This window comes from Pteropus vampyrus, unplaced genomic scaffold (assembly GCF_000151845.1).
Source record: "Pteropus vampyrus isolate Shadow unplaced genomic scaffold, Pvam_2.0 Scaffold69, whole genome shotgun sequence".
Lineage (NCBI taxonomy): Eukaryota > Metazoa > Chordata > Mammalia > Chiroptera > Pteropodidae > Pteropus > Pteropus vampyrus.
In genome coordinates, this window is record NW_011888850.1 from 3,340,457 (window position 1) to 3,360,733 (window position 20,277).

A 20,277-nucleotide genomic window follows, 5' to 3' on the forward strand; every position below is an offset into this window, starting at 1 on the left:
AAATGCTTTTTCTCAGCTAACTTCTTTAAAATGTGAATTAGAAAGTATCTTTTCACAGACCGAGGAAACTGAGGGTCAAAGCGGCCCAAGGTCACACAGCTGGCAGGAGCGTGATGGCCTTGTTACTCCACAGGTTTTGGACCTGAGCCTTCCTCACCACGAGGCTTTTCTGGGGGCTTGTAGACTGTGCAAATTATATTACAAGTGTGATAGGCCTTTTTCACTTTCTAAATGGAAGTATTATAATATTGAGTCCTCCACCCCTCTCTCCCTTGAGATTCTGGTGTCTCGTCTCTCCCCACCCGGATAGAATTGTTAACTCACAAATCGGGTTCTCTGGGAAGAGGGCTCTGAGATCAAGCGTAGCTGCAGGATGTTTACTAGGGAGCACCCTTCCTTGGCAGCCACAGCTGTGGAAGGGAGGACGAGAAAGCAGGACTGGACAGAAGGAGAAGTCAAGCTGCAACGCAGGCTCACAAAACCAGGAACTCTAAGGCTAAAGTGGCATACTATTTCACAACTGTCCCACAGTGAGCTGCAATGGTCAGGCCTTTATACTTTCCCTGCCTAGTTGTGGGTGCCCAGGGAAGGGTGTGACCGTAGGTGAAGTAGCTCTTAGCAGTTGAGGCATTCTGTGAAGGCACAGTGGGGAGGCCATGTGCCCACAGGTCACCAGCAGCTGCCACAAGTCCTTCGAGGGGAGTTTAAAAGCTGCACACTAACCTAGAGGAAAGTGTTCTCACTCATCAGTTCTTATGACATATGTTTCTATTCGCTTTATAATAGGCTTATAATAAATGATTGTTGAATGACTAAGTGAAGGACTGGCTAAGAAGATATTTATTGAATACATAAGGCTGTACAAGTGTGAGTTATCTCTTCTGCAGGTCTGGAATTCAGTCAACACTTTTTAGTCTGCCATCAATATTTTTGATTGTTATGCAGTCGCCTTTTTTCCTCTGTGGCCTCATCGATAGGGTGAGCATTTGGGGCGGTCTGGGCGCATGCCTGTTGTCCATTTTAATTGTTAATAACACCACCTTACCCTCACAAAAATGGACTGGTTTGGGTGATAAATGACATAGCTACTTATTCATAGACCTCTGGAGTGTCAAAACTGAATGGGCCATCTCAGGAGCCCGGGTCTTCAGCACTGGAACGACTTGTCTCAGGTCTCACCTTCTGCCCCTCCTGCCTCTGTGTGGCCAGAGAGGAAGAGGCAGTACCTACAGGCATCAAAGCTCAAATTCCTACTCCCACCATGACTTTTCTCCCTGGCCTCTTCCGACTTCATGCCTCCGTCTCCGGGAGGACTCAGGCGTTCTCTGACATTTAGAATCTGTCCCCCACTTCCACCTGGAGCCCCGCCCCTACTGTCATAGTCACCTCTCTTTTCATATGTACATTGGTATCTCCAAGAGTGTAGCCACTAATGAGCTGCATTTGTAGCTTCTAATTAGCAAAATATTGAGAAACAATCCCATAGTAGGTGGGGTGGGAAGAAATGGGTATGCTCAGAAAGCACCGATGACAATGTTTGGCAAACGCCACCAAAGAAATTGAAAACATTGTCAGCATAGTTTCTTAAAAGAAAAAATCCCGGTGCAGGCAGAATTCAAGGAGAATTCTTTCAAACTTTCCAATGAGGAATTCTGTTACATAAAGTTTCCTAATTATTTTTCAAAACTGGCATGTCACTGATACCAAGATATCTCAAAAACACATCAAAGAAATCCAGGAATCACTCTTATGCATATTCATGCAAAATATTAAGTAAAATATTAGCAGGGCATACAGAAAATATAGACATAAAAAGCACTTTTTTCATGTTTACATTAGTTATCGTTGCTGCAAAACAAATTGTCCCAAAATGTAATGGCTTAGTACAACCAGCATTTATTATCCTGCAGTATCTGTGGGTCAGAAATTCTGCAACAGCTTAGCTGGGTGGTTCTCGCTCGGGGTCTCATAGGTTGTAATCGAGATGTTGGTTGGGTTACATTTATCTGAAGAATTGATTAGGGCTGGAGGATCCACTTCCAAGATGAATCACTCACATAGCTGTTGGCAGGAGGCCTCAGGTCTTTGCCAAGTAGGCCTCTCCGTGGAAAGCTGGCTGTCCTTACGCTGTGAGCACCGGCCTTCTCCAGAACAGGTGATCAGAGAGAGTGCAGACAGGAAGCCACAGCGCTACATCATCGCTTCTATCTTATTCATTTTGTTAGAAACAATTCACTAAGTCCAGCTCCCACTCAAGGATGGGGGATTAATCTTTGACTCTTGAAAAAAAGAGTGTCAAATAATTTGCGGACATATTTTAAAATCACTTTAATGTTCAAAACCTATTTCTGCTTTTTAAAAATATCCTTCAAAAATAAGAATAGATGGATCTCTTCTTATTACCAGATCCTCAAATATATTCTGGCAATCCACTTTCTACTCCTTATCTTGAAACCAAGTTTTCGTTTGGAATCAATCCTGCCGCTGGTGCTTCAGAGTCCATCCTCTGTTGCCTTCTGGCAGAACTTGCTTTGCAATGATCCTTTCTCCTAAATCATTCCCTTACAAACATACACTAGTGTCTCTCATCTTCAAAACAAAGAAAACACTGCTCTGACCCATTTCTCCACTCCACAGCCAGAATTCTTGAACAGATCATCTGCACACTGTTTCCAATTTGTCACCTCTCGTTTACTCTTCCACACCAACAGCTTTCTTAACTGCCAAATCCAGTGGATACTTTTCTGTGCTTACTCATCAATCTCCAAACAGCATTCAACACAACCAGCTACTCCATTATTCTCGAAACACTTGGATTCCTAGATATAGCTGTCCTCTACCTCGCCCCTTAGCCCCATGCCTACTTCCTGTCTTCCCATCTCTTTGCTGGCTTCTCTGCCTGACCTCTGAGTAAATGTTGCAGGACTGGTATTCAGCGCCTTCCCGCTTTGTACTCTATTGCCAGAATCTCATTAGTTCCTGTGTTTTGTTTGTTTGTTTTTATTTGTTTATGCTGATGTGTTCCCACTGTGTACCTCCAGTTCACACCTTTGCTCTAAATTCCAGATTCTCATCTCACCAGTGTAATAATAGATATTTCTCTTTGGCTTTGCCGATCTCAAATTTAACATATCCAGAATGAAAGAACTCTGCTTCCCTCTGAAGCTGTTCTGTGATAACTATCCACCAGGTTATTCAAGCCAGAAATCTGGAAGTCATTCTTAATGCTTCCCTTTTGTTTTTCTCCCATTTCCAGTCCCACAGTATACACCATGGATTCTTCCACTTCTCAGTCCGTTACCAGCCCCTTTTTCCAGACGATCATCTCTCACTTAAGTTACTGTCTCCTTGTAACTGGCCTCCCCACTTCCTGTCTTGCCTTGCTGCAGAGACCGGATGGGAGGGGGTGAGTCAAAGTGATCTGATGCCACCACTGAACCATAAGAAGAGGACTGACATCCCAATAGAAAAATGGGCAAAGTCCTCAGACAGTTCATAGGAAAGGAAATACAAATGCCTTTTAAACTTGTGAAAGATGTTCACATGTAAATAAGAGAAATATAAATTAAAATTACAATGAGAAACCAGTTTCCATCTACAGATTTACACTTGTATCCATTGGTAGTAGGAATTTAAATTACCACACACATCTTTTAAGGGCTAGTGGGGAGAATCCATCCAATAAAAAAATGTACGTATCTGTTGACTCAGCACAAATTCTAGAAACTTGTCCTGCTTGCACATATGTGCAAATAAGTACTATGAGAATGTTTTAGATATTGTTTAAGATTGGAAACAACTAAATATCCATCATTAAGAAGGTAATTAAATATGTTATAGTAACAGGCAGATAAGTACAGTCTGAATATTATCTGTGCCTTGAATGCATTCCTGTTTTTCCACACAGCTCTACTTCTTTAGATCTCAACTAAGAGATCACCCACCCTGAGAGGCCTTCCTTCCCTAACCACTCTTTCTAAAGTAGGTCCCCTCTTCATTCACTTGCCATACAACTTGGGAGTTATTTTGTTAGTTCATTTGTATTTTTGGCTCCCTCTTCCTTTAGAATGTAAGCTCTGAGGGGGCAGTCTGAATGTATTTTTTCACTGTTGAATCCCTAGCATCTAGTGTGGTATTTGGCACTCAGTATATATTGACTGAATGAATGACTAAAAAAATGATTGACTTGAATCTGAAATAAAAGTCCACATGTCATTCTTAACTGGTGAAACATTCAAAGCATCCCATTAAATTCATGAGCAAGATAATGTCAGGTGTGAGGATGTGATTTAAATATGTATTTGGTCTCCATCCCCCTTTCAGGCCCAGAGCTCTCCAAGCCCTTGGGATTTCCTAAATGCGAAGAGCAATGGGAGCATCTTTTTTATTATTATTTTTTTTAATTTTTATTTTAAATATAATATTTAGTCTTTTGTCCTCAGTTATGTAATAGCTCCAGAGCCACAAAAGTACAAGTGTTTTGTTATTCATGACAAGCCCTCCTTTCAAACACACCTGATTTATGTTAATGAGGTGACTTTTGGAAACCCCCTAAAGATAGGGGCTGGTTGCCACGGGAACTGACTGTGTGATTAGAAGGTTGGAACTTTCAGCTCCAAACCTGGACAAGTGGAGATTGAGTTCAGTCACAAAGGTCAATGATTTAATCGGTCATGCTTGTGTATCGATAGGCCTGATTGATTAGCTATCAAAAAGGACAGGGTTGGAGAGCTTCCGGGTTGGTGAACACGTGGAGGTGCTGCAAGAGTGGACACCTGGAGAGGCCACGGATGCCCCGTGCCCTTTCCCAGATACCTTGCTCTGTGCTCCTGGTTGCTCCTGCGTTTTGTCCTTTTATAATAAAACGGTGATCTAGTAAGTAACATGTTTCCCTTAGATCTGCGAGCTGCTCTAGTAAGTCAGTTGAACCCAATGAGGGGTTGTGACCTCCGATTTATAGTCAGTCAGAAGCACAGGTGACAACCTGGGCTTGCAGTTGGCATCCGAAGAGGGTGATGAGGCAGTCTTGTGAGACTGAGTCCTTAACCTGTGGGATCTGATACTACCTCCAGGTAGATAATGTCAGAATTGAGTTAAATTACAGGACACTGTTGGCAAGGAAACAATTTTATTTCTAACCTTCTAGGTTCTATGGCCTGGTAATTAAATTGATATAAGACAGATTAACAGGAGAAAAAAATTAATTACATGTATACCTCCTGTGTACAAAGGTCCTGGTTTGCAGCTCCCTCAGAAAAGGCTGAAGTCTTCACCTTAAATACCATCCTCAACTGAAGACAAAAGAAGATGGGGTGGCAGGAGGGAGGGTCGGGTTTGGGATGTTACCAGGAAAGGCACAGTGAACACGAGGCGTCGTCCCCCGCTTCCTGGTACAGCCAGGGAGATGCCCTTGCAAGTGGAGATTTTCCCTTATGCAGGTAGATAGATGTCTCTTACAGAAAGGGTAACTTCTGCTTGGTTTTCAGAGCTGCTTTTCTCAAGTCCACTGTTCCTGAAAAGTAACTAAAATGTTGGAAAGAAAGGTGAAAATACTTATTAAAGCAGTTGATGTGTCTATGTACTTTGTGGGAAGGAATATAGATGAACAGAAATTTTAATGGAAGAATAGTTCTTGCTGTTGCCTCAGCCCTTTGCTGTTGCCTCAGCCAAATTGATTTTGCTATGCAGGGATTTTAAGGATAATTTTTTGATTAAAAAAAAAAAACTTTCAATAATAGTATGTCTTTTATTCAAATTTACCTGTTCTTAACATTTTGCCCCATTTGGCTTATCTATTTTTCTAATTGTGTCTATCTCTGTGTGTACATACTTTTTGTTCTGAAACATTTAAGAGTGAATTGAAGCCACTGTGTCCCTTGGTGCCTAAATACATAAGTTTATATTTCCTAAGGACAATGATTTTCTCTATAATTATCAAAATCAGGAAATTTAACAATGACTCTAAGACTATTATCTAATCTGTCCATATTCAAATTTTATCTATTGCCTAACTATAATATCATATGTAATACTTTTTCTTCTGGGTCAGCATCGAACCCAGGATCACCCATTGTATTTAGTTGTCAAGTCTCTTAGTCACCTTTAATCTGGAAAATTTTCTTCAGTCTTGGTATATCTTGACTTTTAAATTTTATAAGAGTATCCATTAGTTTGTAAAATGGCCCCAATTTTTATTTGTCTGATGTTTCTTCATAATGACATTGAGATTATGAATTTTGGGCAGAAATGCCACAGAAGTGGTAACATTTCTGTAACATGGTCCTTCTCCGTATCACACCAGGCACATAATGTTGATTTATCTCCATATTGTGATAGATTTGACCACTTGATTTAGATGGTGTTTGCCAGCTTTCTCGTATAGTGTTATTATTTTTCTCTTTGTAATTAAAAAGCAATCTGTGGAGTGATACTTTGAGACTAAATATCTTGTTTCTCATCAAATTTTTACTCTCTAGTTTTAGCATCCATTGATGATGATTTTCTAACTCCATCATCCTTCTATATTTATTAGTCGCATTCTCTGGTATGGAAGAGATTTCCTTTTTCCCTCATTTACTCATTTGTTTATATCAAATGGATTCATTGATTCTTTTAACTCATTTAATGAGTTATGATCCATTATTATATGATAGGCTTTTTAACCTAATTTTTCATTCTTACAGTATGAGTTGTAGTCATACAGAATTTCTCTACCTTCAGTTATTCTCTTCCCAAGATTTTAGGCAGCCCATCTTACCAAACTCTCATACACTCTTAAAAGGTTTTCTCCAGAAAAAAGTTCCCCCAGACTAAAGTTTATTTAATTGGTTTCCTTATGGGCTTGATCTAGTCCTATATTTGTAACTTTACAGATGACATGTTCTCATGATTTCATGTTCATGTGTGTGTCCGTGTGCGTTGTAGCAGCTCACATATTACACATTAACTAAGGGTACCTTGCTTCGTGGTTCCTGAGTAGCTCATGTGATTTAGATATTAGCTCCTATGCCCACCACCAGCAAATTCATAAACAAAGCCACCTGTCTCAGGAACACAGAATTTTGAATTTGATTATCTTCAGGCTTAACAAAAGAAACTTTGCCTTGGCAAAACATGGAGGTTAAAAGAGTGATACCCTTTTCCCTCTTTCCTCAGATTTAGACAGGAATCAGCATTGTCATTGCAGGAAAGAGCAAGACAGAGGCATCTGACTCATCAGAAGCCTGTCCCTACCAAAGTCTTAGGATATTGTGTCTAGGAGTTTATCTAGTCAACAAACACCTGTTAAGGGTCTCCTATGTGTCATACAGCAGGAACCAGGCAGAGTCCCCGCCCTCAGGGCTAGCATTCCAGTAAGACAGGTAGTCACCAAATAAATAAATATGGTAATATACCAGCTGGTACTAAATGCTACAGAAAAAAAAAAATAAGCAAGATCAGGGAGATAGATATTGATGGGAGAAGCCTCTTTTTTTACATAGAGAGTGCTTAGAAAGAAAAGTGAGATGGTAATATTTAAATAGGGACCCAACGGGAAACCACGGGGGAGAGGGGGGAAAGCCAGAGCCTTCTCACTGCTGGAAGGTGGGACAATGCTTGGTGCGCCTGAGGCTGAGCATGGGTCAGTGCCAGGTTTAGAGATGATAAAGATGAAGCACCAGCAAGGAGAAGTAGTCAGTGAGGTAGGAGAATAAATAGAGAAGGTACTTGGATGCCAGGTGAAGAACATGTTTCCAGGAAGGAGTAACTAAGTGAATATTGCTGGTGGGCCAAGTAAGGTGAGGATGGAGAACTGGCCTGACTGGGGAGGCCCTGATGAGCTGTTTCAGTGGAGCAGCGGAGACTGAATCCTCACTGGAACAGATTCCAGAGAGTATGCACTAAGTCCAGGGGATGCTGGAGGATTTCTCTCTGACAGAGAGCAGAAAAATGGGATGGAATCCAAAGAGTAATGTTAGGTCAAGGGAGGGGATCGTAAAGATGGAAGGTGTGATTGTATGTTAATAGGCTGGTGGCAATTATCCAATAGACAGGAAACGATTCTTGGGGCAGAAAAGAGCATAGAGGAGCAGGAGCAATGTTCATAAGCACACGCGCTCCTTATCAGGTGCACGAGCGGACAGAAGTAGGAACGAGGCCACATCCAGTGTGGAGAGGAAGGCCGAGTATGTCAGGTACAGTGAACAGAGAAGCAGGTAAAAACGAAGTGGGCCACCAGCACGTCAGCTTCCTTTTTCTGCTCTTGCATGCATTTCTCTCCTTATGCTGGCATCTGTGGATTTCCATTTCTTTGGCCCTTCATGTGTTTGTTTTTTCTGTTTTTAAGATGAACATTTCTGCAGATTAGAGTGGAGGGGACAGTGGTGCTGTCTTGTCCTTTGAGTTAGTTCAGTGTGCTATGTTATTGGAGGAGAGACATTAGAATGGTTTGAGAAGCCTTGGTATTACATTAGAGGGGAAAGAATTATACAGAGAGCTTTTAGTATAATAATTGAAAGTATCAATTTATGCAATATATGCTAAGTGGTAACTATTTGAATGGTTAACTAGAAGAATTCTCTAGCCTTTTAATTATATCTCCTCAGTTAAAATAAATTAAGAGGTGGAAGCACTCAGTAAATAAGCATTGTTGAAAATATCTACGGAGGTATTAGTGTAAGCTTTGTTATCTTTATTTTCTCAATATAAAAATATATTTAACTTTTTCCTGATTATTGCAGAATATCCAAACAGAAATGTATAAGGATCTCTTTTTAACCACCCCCTGCCCCCACCCATCCCACCTTTCAGAAGGAACCACAATGAATACTTGTAATAAAACTTTCCAGGTTTTTCTATGTATATTTGATCAGAGTTTACTTCTGACTTAGCTGTTTGATCTATTTTCAGCAGAAAGCTAAATAGAAACAGCCTGCTGTCAACATTGCTTTCCAAATCTAATCAAATTTGCAAATATTTTAGACTCGAGGGCTTTATAATTGCATATGATTTAAATTATGCAGATTAGAACAGCCTGTCTCACAGTGACTTCTTAAGGACAAGACTCAAAACTGAGCTTTGTTTCAGAATTAAATGTTTCTTTGATACTGAAATAATGAAATGCCAGTCTTAGCTTTTACCTTGTGGATTTTCATAATTGAGAAGGACAATGCAGTTGTAAAGATTGTTTGACATTTGATGAAATATGGATTTCTACTTAGTACATTTTGGGGTACTTTTATAGGAGAATGAAATATTAAGAGCTATGGGTCACAGTTCCCAGCATGAGGAAAACGAGCAAAGAGCGTCAAGCCAGAAGGAAAACCCACTACAGCGGAAGAATGAAGATGAAAATAAAATAGCAGATAAACCTGAGTGGGAGGCAGAAAAGACCACTGAATCTAGAAACGAGGTAAGCATATCCTAGCCTTACCATTTTGGATTTAGGGTAGATTTTGTAAGGCTTTGACAGTTGCGTTGAGAATGAAATTTGTATACAGGTGTGACCTACAATAAGCAAATCTGATTTATGAAAATATATATTTTTCTAGGTTATGGGAGTGGTTATTTGATTTACAAGGAATCAGCCCACAGAATTAGTTATCTCTTACTAAACTCAAGATATTGAGTGTATGAGTGAGTGCGTATACATACCTATACCCCTTCCAGGAACTTGTCAACAGGTTTTATTAGAGATGGCCGGCATCCCGAATCCAGGAATCCTCAACCAGCTACCTGCAGAGGCAAGGCAGCCAGCTGGCCAGGTCTGGTAGAGCGAGCCAGGGGACCCTGCAAGCGAATCACCCTCTCCCCCTCAATACCAGCTGGGACTTGGGCTCAGATCTTCACTCAGGCTCCTGGCGGGCCATGCTGAATGGGCATCCAGGAGCCCACTTTGTACCTCTGGCCTAGACTAAGGCCAGGCCCAGTGGGACAGCCTTCTTGGCTCCTCTGTGGCTTAACTACATTCTTTGGCAGTGAGAAGAGGTGTAGAAAGATGAATTCCAGGAGTCAGGCTAAAGAAATGGGTTCTTCCTGAAGTCTGTGCCTCTTTCTTTCTTTCACTTGGGCCATACTCTGGTTTCTACTCAGCCCTGCTGAGGTCCTAGCCCACAAGCCTGGCAAACAAATGCTCCAAAGGTTGGCATAGAGGTTCCACAGACTTTTAACTACTTAGCTTGTGCACCCAGAAGGGGCAGCTTTGCACGTCTTGTTCCTGATGATACTCCCTGCCACAGCTTGCTCCAGGTGGAGTTTGGGGCTGTGCCTTGAACACCCTCGGAGGATGGAGGTTACCATGCTTTGGCCCTTCTTGGATAGTCCATCATCACTGTCACCTTGACCATTACATCGAACATTACATGATTAACGGACTAAAATCAGAAACCAGCTTTGCTCTCTTTGCCGACCCACCATTCCCAACCTTCTAGTCCATTCTGTCCTGTTCTAGGAGAGCTGGCTCTTCCCTACACTGTGAGTGAGATGCACGGCCATCCCTATGACTTCTAGATAATCAGATAAAAATCTCTCTGGTCGTCATCCCAGTACAGCAATTGATCAGCAATATAATCCTGTGTAATTTTAAAAACTCTGAACTGAAATGCAGCTTCTCCTTTCCTCCTGGTTTCATCTGCTGCAGCCTCAAAGCCTCTCCTACGTGTGTGTGGCCTATGTGTGTGTTTCTCCCATTCTTCCTCCCTTGCTCACTAGGCCGCCTTCTCTGGGATGTGGTCGGGGAAGTAAAGGCTCAGGAGAAGTGTTGCTTGACTGACCCTAGGATATATTTAAAACTATTTCTTTGTTGGATGGACACTTTCATTCCATAGATTCTTTGGAGACCCACCCCAACCCTATATGTTGGAGCCCTTCATCTGCCCTTCTCTTGATAAGGACAAATGCATCTCCACCTCCAGATGGCCTTTAGGAGTCCTCACTGCTTTTTCAGTGGCATCCACACCCTACCTCTCCAGGTGGCCCTTTAGCCACATGCTGGCTCTCCAGCCTCTGGTCCTAGAGCTCCTTGACCTCTTTCATCAGTCTGGTTGTTTCCCTAGCTGCAGCCCTTGCCCAGCCTCTTGCCCTTCATATTTCACAAGCAGCCTCTGGACCTCATTTACTGTGTTCCCTAAACTGCAAGGAACACATAGCACCTGCTTATCTTCAGGTGAGGGTTAGGGAGCTCACACCAAGGAACCCCTTGTTTTCACTCCCCCTCCTCTTAGGCTTTTCAACCCTTTTATAACCTTTGAGTGAAAACCCCGTGGCAGCCTGGCAGTTCCTTTAGAAACGCAGGCGTTTGCACTTGCCTGTGCCTTTACCCGCTGGCGTTCTCCCCAGGCCGTGTATTTCCTCTGAATTCGTGTACCCTTGGTGAGGTTTTACCTACCTCCCCTGCCTTCCCCCGCCCCCGCCCCAACCCCCACACACACACCACTGTCACAGCAATGCTAGTGGCTTTTTATAGTACTAGTGGAAAACATGTATTTTGAAGACATTTCAGCCCACTTTGCTGAGTGCCTCGGAGAAATGTTTTTATCACAGCCTGTCACTTCATTATATTTAGATATATGCTATTGGTTTATTTTCCTCCTGGGTAAGCCTTTGCCTTTACTCCCTCATTGGGCTTCCCAATAAAGCAGGAACTGTGTTTTCTATTTCTTTGAATTATCTGAAGTAACTCGCTGCTAGATACTTAGTAGGTACTCATTAAATACTAATGAAGAGGAGGTAGATGAAGTTGGGAAAATATAATTTTCATCCAGATTAACTTTCCAGAAACACATTAATTGCCCAAAGCAAGCATTTGTGCCTTGGTCCTTAAGTACCAGGCTTGCTCATTTTGTACCTCTGTTCCTGGCCTGTCTTGTTCAGTTAGCATTTATACACGCTTTTGTGTACTTCAAATCAACATTTCTTATAGGAGCTTCTGACTATATCCATCTCTTTTTGTTGTTGTTGTTGACCTCACAGATTGCAAGGCCCTTGTTAGCTTACAATCCCTTATTTTATTTTTTTTATGCCTACAGCACCTGGTCTTCCTAGTACTAACCCATCCAAGTACTAACCAGGCCCAACTCTGCTTAGCTTCTGAAATCAGACGGGCTCGGGCTTGTTCAAGGGTGGCATGGCCATAGAGTCATCTTCTCTTTTACTGAGATGTCACTTACTAGGTGTTCTTAGTTTGTTGAAATAAAACAGTAATGAGTTGTCTGATCAAGTGAATTACTGGCATTTATTTCCATTCTTTTGGATGATAACTAGGACAACTGATATAATTTGCTACTTAACAAGTGACTTGTTTCTAGCCCCACTGCAGGCCCAGACTTAAGACTGTTGGCTGTTAATGAGGAGTAAATAGTGTATGTGGGTCAGCAGGTCTGAAGAGATTTTATTCTAAAGATAGGTTGAGTTTATATTAATGTTTAATCTTTTAAAACATGTCTTATAAAGTTAATTGTGTCCACCATATTCTTTGGATACTCCTAGTGATCTCTGTTCAAAATGCAATGAATTCTTGACCCCAAATAGAACTGTGTGTTCGCATTTTAAGATTTAAGAAGGAGAATTAAGAAACTGACTTAATGGCAATCTAAATCGAACTTATTGTAATAATGGCTGGGTTGTCTGCCCATTTTCATGCAAGATCTGTACCTAGCAAACAGAAAAAATTAATTAGATTTAGAAATGGATTAACCGAGTTCTGTGTCTCAAAAATTATTTTGTATAATTTCTTAAGTGAGGTAGACAGCACTCTGTTGCAGTGACTTCAAACAGAATGCTTTCCACAGTTAAGGCCCTCAGATGGTACATGCCAATGAGATTCTGAAGTGAATGAGGGTATTTTTTTTGTTAACACAGGTGAGGGTAGGTTTAAAGGAAACACCAAGGAAAAGGGACACTCTCAAGGACTAGCAATAGCATGAAGCCATTACCAACATCAGGACAGAAGGGGACCTGGGGAGAAAAAAATGCTCAGTGAGAGCTGGAATTGATGAGAGACTCAGAAGCTGCTGTCCCTAAGGCACTCTGCTGCTGCTCCACCTCCTGCCTGTCTCCAGTGGACCCAAGCACAGGGCTGGGTCGGTAGGGGTTAGCCCCTCAGCCCACACACTCCAGAGGCACTGAACAAGAGGGAACAGGCAAAAGGTTTAATGAAACACATTTTTGAGAGCCTGGAGGGATAGGTCAGTCCATAATTCATTTTAAGCAGAATTATCCTCATACTCTTCTTTATTCTTAATAGTAAGGCTTTTCTGCAAATAATGTTATTTATCCACCATTAAGGATTATTTTTTCAGGAATCCAGATTTGTGCAGATGTCATCCATTCTCGCACAATTACAGTCAAGTTTTAGGCTTTTAAAAGAATTGAACACTTCTGAAATTTCCTCAGAAATAAGGAAACCATTTCAAATAATCCAACTGGCAAAGAAGTCCGCTATCCATTTAAGAATGTGTAATTTGCCAGTTAAAGAACAAGAAACCTTATCCACCAGTTTAGCTTACATAATCCAATAGTACCCATAGAAATAGACCCAGAAAGCTTTGTATTTACAATGAACTATCTTGAAAACCTAGCTTCATACAATCCAAGGCATTTGGCAGAAAAGGAAACCAAGTATTTGTACACACCTGCTCCTCTGTCCGGCTGGTCAATCTTCAAAAAAAAAAAAAAAAATCCTAAAGTTAAAGTAGTACATGTCAAGGAAAATATAGATTCCAGGAATTAAATTATGACATGTTTTGACATTCATTCTGGGCACAGAGCACTGGCCTAATTTAAAAAAAAAAAAAAAAAAAAATCCTAAAGTAAAAAGTCAGAGGTGGGAGTGATGGCATAGCACAAGTCAGGAATGTGAACATATGTAAAAATGACCCCCATGCCACACCAAAAACAGTAATCCTGGATATAATATAATGGATAATATTTTTAAGTACACAGCAGAACTCAAAAGCAAGAAGGGGAAATGCTACAGATATAATAAACGAGGAGAAACCTGGAGGGACACAAACCCACAATTTAAAGTAATCAGGTGCCAAAACTGAAGGGCTCCAAGGAGGCCAGATGTCATGACTGAGACTGGGAGTGGATGGATGGGAAATGAGGTCTCTGGCCCATACATGGGACACCTGAGTTCCCTGTTTAAAAAGGCTTTTGATTTGGGAAATGGGGACTAGGACAATTCTAGCCACTAGATAGGAGACAGAACAAGGAAGCTGTCTGGCGATCCTTTAGAAAACAGAACCCCAAATGGGCTCCAAAGGCAAATACACACTCTGAATCCACACTACTATTACCGTCAGGAATGCTGAGCCAAGAAAACAAAGTTTAGAAAATGAAATAAAAAGTGCCCCTTGCAAAGAAAAACACAAAACTGCCTTATAGTTATTTGGTACCCCTTGATATATGGGATTCATATGCTAATAGCTCTCCACAAAGATGAGCTCACCATTAAATTATAAAAGAAATTGAGTGGTAGAATGAGAAAATTTAATTTCTAATAGTCCCAAGAGAGACTACAAAGTGTGAAGGAGAAGCGGTATTCAAAGAGTTTATGGCAAAATATTTCCAAAATTAAAAAGATCTTACAGCTCAGATTGAAGGAACACACAGAGGCCCAAGCAGGCTAAGTGCAAAGTCTCAGACATATCAAAGTGAAATGGCAAGACAACAAAGACTAAGAGAAAAATCTTTAAAATTACCTAAGAAAAAGATTGGCTATAAAATGACAGCTTGCAAATACATCAATAGTGAAAAAAATGCCATAGCATGAAGTACTGAGGGAAAACATATACCTGATAATCTTACCAGATAAACTTTCATTTACACATGATGGCAAACTAATTCCAGGTTTTAAAAATTAAAAATTTACTGCTTGAGGAGCCTCTCTAAAAAGAACTATCAAATAAGTTATTGCAATAGGAAATGGAACTAATCCCTGAAGGCAGATGAAGCATAAGTTAATAAATCTAAATACATATTTGAATGTAAAATTACATAAATTTGTAGCAGATTTAAAGGGTTGGCTATGGAGGAGCAAAATAAGGCTGAACTAACGATATACTAGCCAAAAATTCAGATGGTTAAGGCAGAAATAGGGGAAGAATTGAAAGTTCTTATTTAAGGAAGGGCATTAAAATATTGACTACTAAAAGAGGGATGTAAAAATTGCGAGAGGGTTTTACCTGGCTTGGGGACCCTGTTATCCCTCCAAGATAAAACAAAGCCCCAAGCAACCACTTCAGTCTTTTAAATGAATGACATACCTTTTGTTTTTCTACAGAGACATCTAAATGGGACAGGCACATCTTTCTCTCTGGAGGACTTACTTCAGTTGCTTTCATCACAGCCTGAAAATTCACTAGAGGTATCTGGAACTTTGGCTTTTGTTCCTGCAGGAAAATACCTGCACTGACCTTTCTGAATAAATATAACCTTTTTACATAGATTACAGTTTAAATACTTATGTAATAGCTATCACATATTAGTAAACAGACTTAGTATTACTTTTTATAGGAATACTTCAAATTTGGAGAATTAGCCAAATGTGTACACTCTTCCTCTATTTAATAAACACAGAGGGATAATCAAATTTAATTCATATTGAATCAAATGGCAGTAAACATGAACTAGGGCATAGCATTTTTGGCAGCATTTGTGTCTTGTCTTCATTATACTATTTGGCTTGATTTACTTAAAAAGATCTCACACACACACATACACTACTTCACTACAGCTGTTATTATCCATGGTCCTCCACAATATGGATTTGGATTGTCAACAGCTAGAGTGAGTTGCATCTTATAAAGTAGTAAAATATAGTTAACGGTAGAATGATCTAATAACAAGACCAGCCTTTTTTAGTAATATAATCAAGTTTCCTAAATTGCCGTGTTGGAAAATTTACCCCAAGAGCACATTCTGATTTGGCTTCCTTCCACCACCACGTCGCGTTGCTTGTATTTATTAGGGAAAGCTATTCATAGCCAAAGGCATATCCCTGTTTCTGGAGGACTTGACAAAAGTGAGGAAAGAAAAGGTACTAGAATTGCTATTGAAACTGGGTTATGTGTATTAAAATGTTTTCTCTTTCTTTCTCAGGGCATCTCACTGGGAGATATTCCTCCTCTTCCGGGAAGTATAAATGAGGGCATGAATTCTTCAGCACATTATAACGTAAATTTTAGCCAGGCTATAAGTCATGATGTGAATCTCCATGAGGCCATGTTGCTGTGTCCTGACAATACACTTAGAAGAGATCCAGTAGCAAGGACTTCACAGCCACAGGAACCATTTCTGCAGTTTAATTCTCATACCAATCCTGAACAGACCCTTCCTGGAACTAATCTGACAGGATTTCTTCCAGTTGTTGACCATCAGATGAGGAATCTAACAAGCCAAGACCTTCTATATGGCCTTGATATAAACATATTTGATGAGATAAACTTAATGTCTTTGGCCACTGAAGGTTTTGATCCAATGGAACTTTCTCACCTTTTTGAAGAATCAGATTCTGATTCTGGGCTTTCCTTAAATTCAAGCCAGAATAGCACCTCTGTCACCAAGTCTAATTCCTCTGTGTGTGAAGGTGCTATTGGTTCTAGCAATGACCTTGAATCTCTTTCCCATCATGCCTTAGAGGGGGCTGTAGGAGGCTACTACCCAGAGCCCAGTAAGCTTTGTCATGTGGATCACAGGAGTGACTCTGGTTTTCATGGAGACCTTGCATTTCAACATATACTCCATAACCACACTTACCACTTACAGCCAGGTGCACTAGAATCCACTTCTGAATCTTTTTCATGGCCTGGGAAGTCACAGAAAATAAGGAATAGGTACTTCAATGAGACAGACAGAAACTTAAGCCGTGATGAACGCCGTGCTAAAGCTCTGCACATCCCTTTTACTGTAGATGAAATTGTCCGCATGCCTGTTGATTCTTTCAATAGCATGCTAAGCAAGTACTACCTGACAGACTTACAAGTGTCACTCATCCGTGATATTAGACGAAGAGGGAAGAATAAAGTTGCTGCTCAGAACTGTCGTAAGCGGAAACTAGACATAATTTTAAACCTAGAAGATGATGTATGTAACTTAAAAGCAAAGAAAGAAACCCTCAAGAGAGAGCGAGTCCAGTGTAACAAAGCTATTAACATAATGAAACAGAAACTGCATTACCTTTATCATGACATTTTTAGTAGATTGAGAGATGAAGAAGGTAGGCCAGTCAACCCAAACCAATATGCTGTTCAATGCAACCATGACGGAAGTGTTTTGATTATACCCAAGGAACTGGTGACCTCAGGCCACAAAAAGGAAAACCAAAAAGGAAAAAGGGAGAGAAGAAATTGAAGATGGGGCCCATTAATATGTATATAGTCACGTTCAGATGGATCACAGACCAATGAAACTGCTTCACCGTTAGCTCCTAAGTATTATATGTACCTTTTAAGTACTACTACTTGAATCACTGTTAAGTCAAGGCTATATTTTGAAGCTTATATGAACAGAAGTTTTAGACTTCAAGATCAGACTTGTGGAAAATTTGGGGAAAGCCACTTTTTATTAAATCTTGCATTATATGCACAAGTCATAAATATGTATAAAGACTAGGATGACATGAAAAACTTGGTCTAACTATCCACTGTGGTTGCCATTTTTTTTTATAAGATGGTTACTTCAAGAGCAAATGACGGATGTAATTATGTTAAAATGTGTATTTCAATCTAAAGTAGCCTTAATCTCATTTAGTTTGTTAGCACTGAGTATACATATAGTGAATTTTTAAAAGCTATTTTAATTTTTATGAATACTTAAGTTATAGCTTCTGTGAAAATAAATTTTATATTTGAACTTATAAGTTAAAATAATCTACCTTGGATATTTTCCCTCCAAAATACCATTCAGGAATACAGCTGATAGCATGTTCGATCAAACCGAATTGGAGTCAACACAGCATGTTAGACTGGTAAGGAAAATCCCCCTTTGGATTCAACTGAATACTATATGAAATACACTAAATGGCCGAGCTCTAAACTAAGGTGCCAAAAACAAGAAAAGAATGAAGCTTTAAAATATTAAGAGTGTATTAGGCTTTAATGGCTGAGAACAAAGACCTATAATCACAGGTTTTGGAGAAGAGCTACCTGTGCACAGGGAAATAGAACTCATGGCCACGTAAAGCCAGCCTGTAAGGATGGCCTCACATCCGTAACTCTCGTCTCACCAAAAACCCTCATGCAGCTTAATGTGAAAACATTACAAGCCGTACAAGAACACAAACCAACAGTAATTTCAATAGATAAGCATAGACTCTATAACCAAAGAACCGGAAATCCTGAAATCATATGAAACTGTATGGTAAGAAACAAGTGGATTTGAAAATGAACTTTAAAAATCCTGGAAATGGCACTGAAATGAAAATGAGTTAACATGAATAATTTCAAATTGAGTGTTATTTCCTCCCTAAGAATTATTTGCTTAACAATGTAGAAATCACAAGTCAAAGTATCCTGGGTTACTGAAATGCAGCATTTTGAGTGGATTTTTATAATAAACCTTTTCCTCCATTTTAAATTGGGCCCTGGCATTTCTTTCAAGCTACAAATTTTGCCACCAAGTGCTTCTAGATACTTCTGACCGGTTTTGTGCAATGATCATTTACATCTGTTGAATATCTTAACTTTTGGTAGATTACAACTCTGAGGCACCTTACCACAAATTACTTTAAGTGTACAACATAAAGTATCGATTTACTTGTAGGATTCAAAACTGCTAGTAGCCTTGCTCAATTATTGACTGCCTACTTGTCAGCTCCACAAACCCTTGAAAATAAAGACCGCAATGAAATGCAAACATCAAACTGACAAGGGGAAAGAAGTACCTGGAGAGCTGGGACTGAAGTTTAAAAATGAACAGTTTAGGCCTGGAAGGTATTTGGTGCACTGTAACCAAAGACCAATGAGTCAAACCTATAGTTTCCTAACAAAAATGAAACTGGATTCAGAATGGGTCAAATTTAAGCTGCCTACTCTGTCACTGATAATTCAATCTTAGTGATGGAAATCTCAAGGTTTGAGTCTGGACTCTTAAGAAACTGATACACAAAGGCTGACTAAACTGTTTTACTAGCTCAGTCTTAACATGCAGGTTATCCTGCAATCTAGATAAGAAATCTGGTCTGTTCAGCTGCAGGTTTTAGTAATTTTCAGAGGCCAAGCTCTGATTGAAGCTATATATATTTTACCATTTGCTGAACCAAGCTTTTCATCTATCTGACCCATTCCTTAATAGTTAAACCAGACTTCAATTAATCTGAACATAGAACCTACAGCCATGCCACCCTGAACAAGCCCGATCCCATCTGATCCCAGAAGCTAAGCAGGTCTGGGCCTGGTCAGCACTTGGGTGGGAGACCACCTAAGACCACGTGCTGTAGGTGTAAAGGGACTGTAAACTGACAAGGTCCTTGCAATCTGAGAGGTCAACCAAGGGTTGCCTCGCCAAAAAACCCCCTATAAACATGAATAAGCAATTAAGATGAGCTGAGAAATCAGCACATGGTTTATGGGAAAAGTAACCACATAATGAGAAATGTATTCCCAAGTATTTGGAACAAAGTCTAAAAACAAAGGGACCATTAAGATTCGTTTGCTCTTACACAGCTATTTGCAGTTAGTCCTTGGCCTCCCTGAGGCACCTTTTCTTCTGAATTTTCCAGTGGACTGGCCCAAACCTAAAATTCCATTTTTAATTTTTCTCAACATGACTATTAACTTCCTGTTAACTATAGGAAATTATTCCTTAACTTACTCCAATGTAAAATGTGTTGAAAAAGATATGGCCCAGGATCTCTGACAGGCTAAACATGTGGTTCTTTCAAAGCCAAATCCAGTTCAGCACCGACCTATAGTAGCCAGATTTCCGGATTGAAGCAAACCTTCCCAACAAAAAATGTCAGCCTGTGTTCATGGTAGCAGATATACCCATCTTTATATGGCTGGATCATCCTTTTGCTTTCTTGGGTAATCCACTTACCACACCAGTTTAACTATTTAGCAAAAACCTATTAAACACAAGTACTAAATAGTGGTGACAGTATTTTATGAGGTTTATCAACTATCTGGGAACATTAAATCAGGATTGTCTTTTTTTTAGATATTCCAAGATTAGTGTTTATCTCCCAAAGTCATTGCCCATTTTTGAACCAAGTGAGGCACGGTTAAAGTCTCCCTAATTACTAAAATTAGCTCGATAATTGAAACATTTAGTACAAAATTGTTAGGATCACCTTTACAG

At 40.1% G+C, this 20,277-nt stretch overlaps 1 protein-coding gene across 1 annotated transcript in view; it reads left to right on the top strand.

The window, feature by feature from the left end:
* The window catches only part of NFE2L3 (nuclear factor, erythroid 2 like 3), a gene marked incomplete at its 5' end in the record, with an annotated part of 31,504 nt that extends 12,949 nt beyond the window's left edge, over positions 1 to 18,555 (top strand). Inside the window, 3 exons of the mRNA XM_011361725.2 lie at positions 9,224 to 9,391; positions 15,263 to 15,346; positions 16,081 to 18,555. Of these exons, the coding sequence (XP_011360027.1) occupies positions 9,224 to 9,391; positions 15,263 to 15,346; positions 16,081 to 17,331 (1,503 nt within the window). The remainder of the gene's footprint in view (positions 1 to 9,223; positions 9,392 to 15,262; positions 15,347 to 16,080) is intronic.
* Positions 18,556 to 20,277: the final 1,722 nt, after the last annotated feature.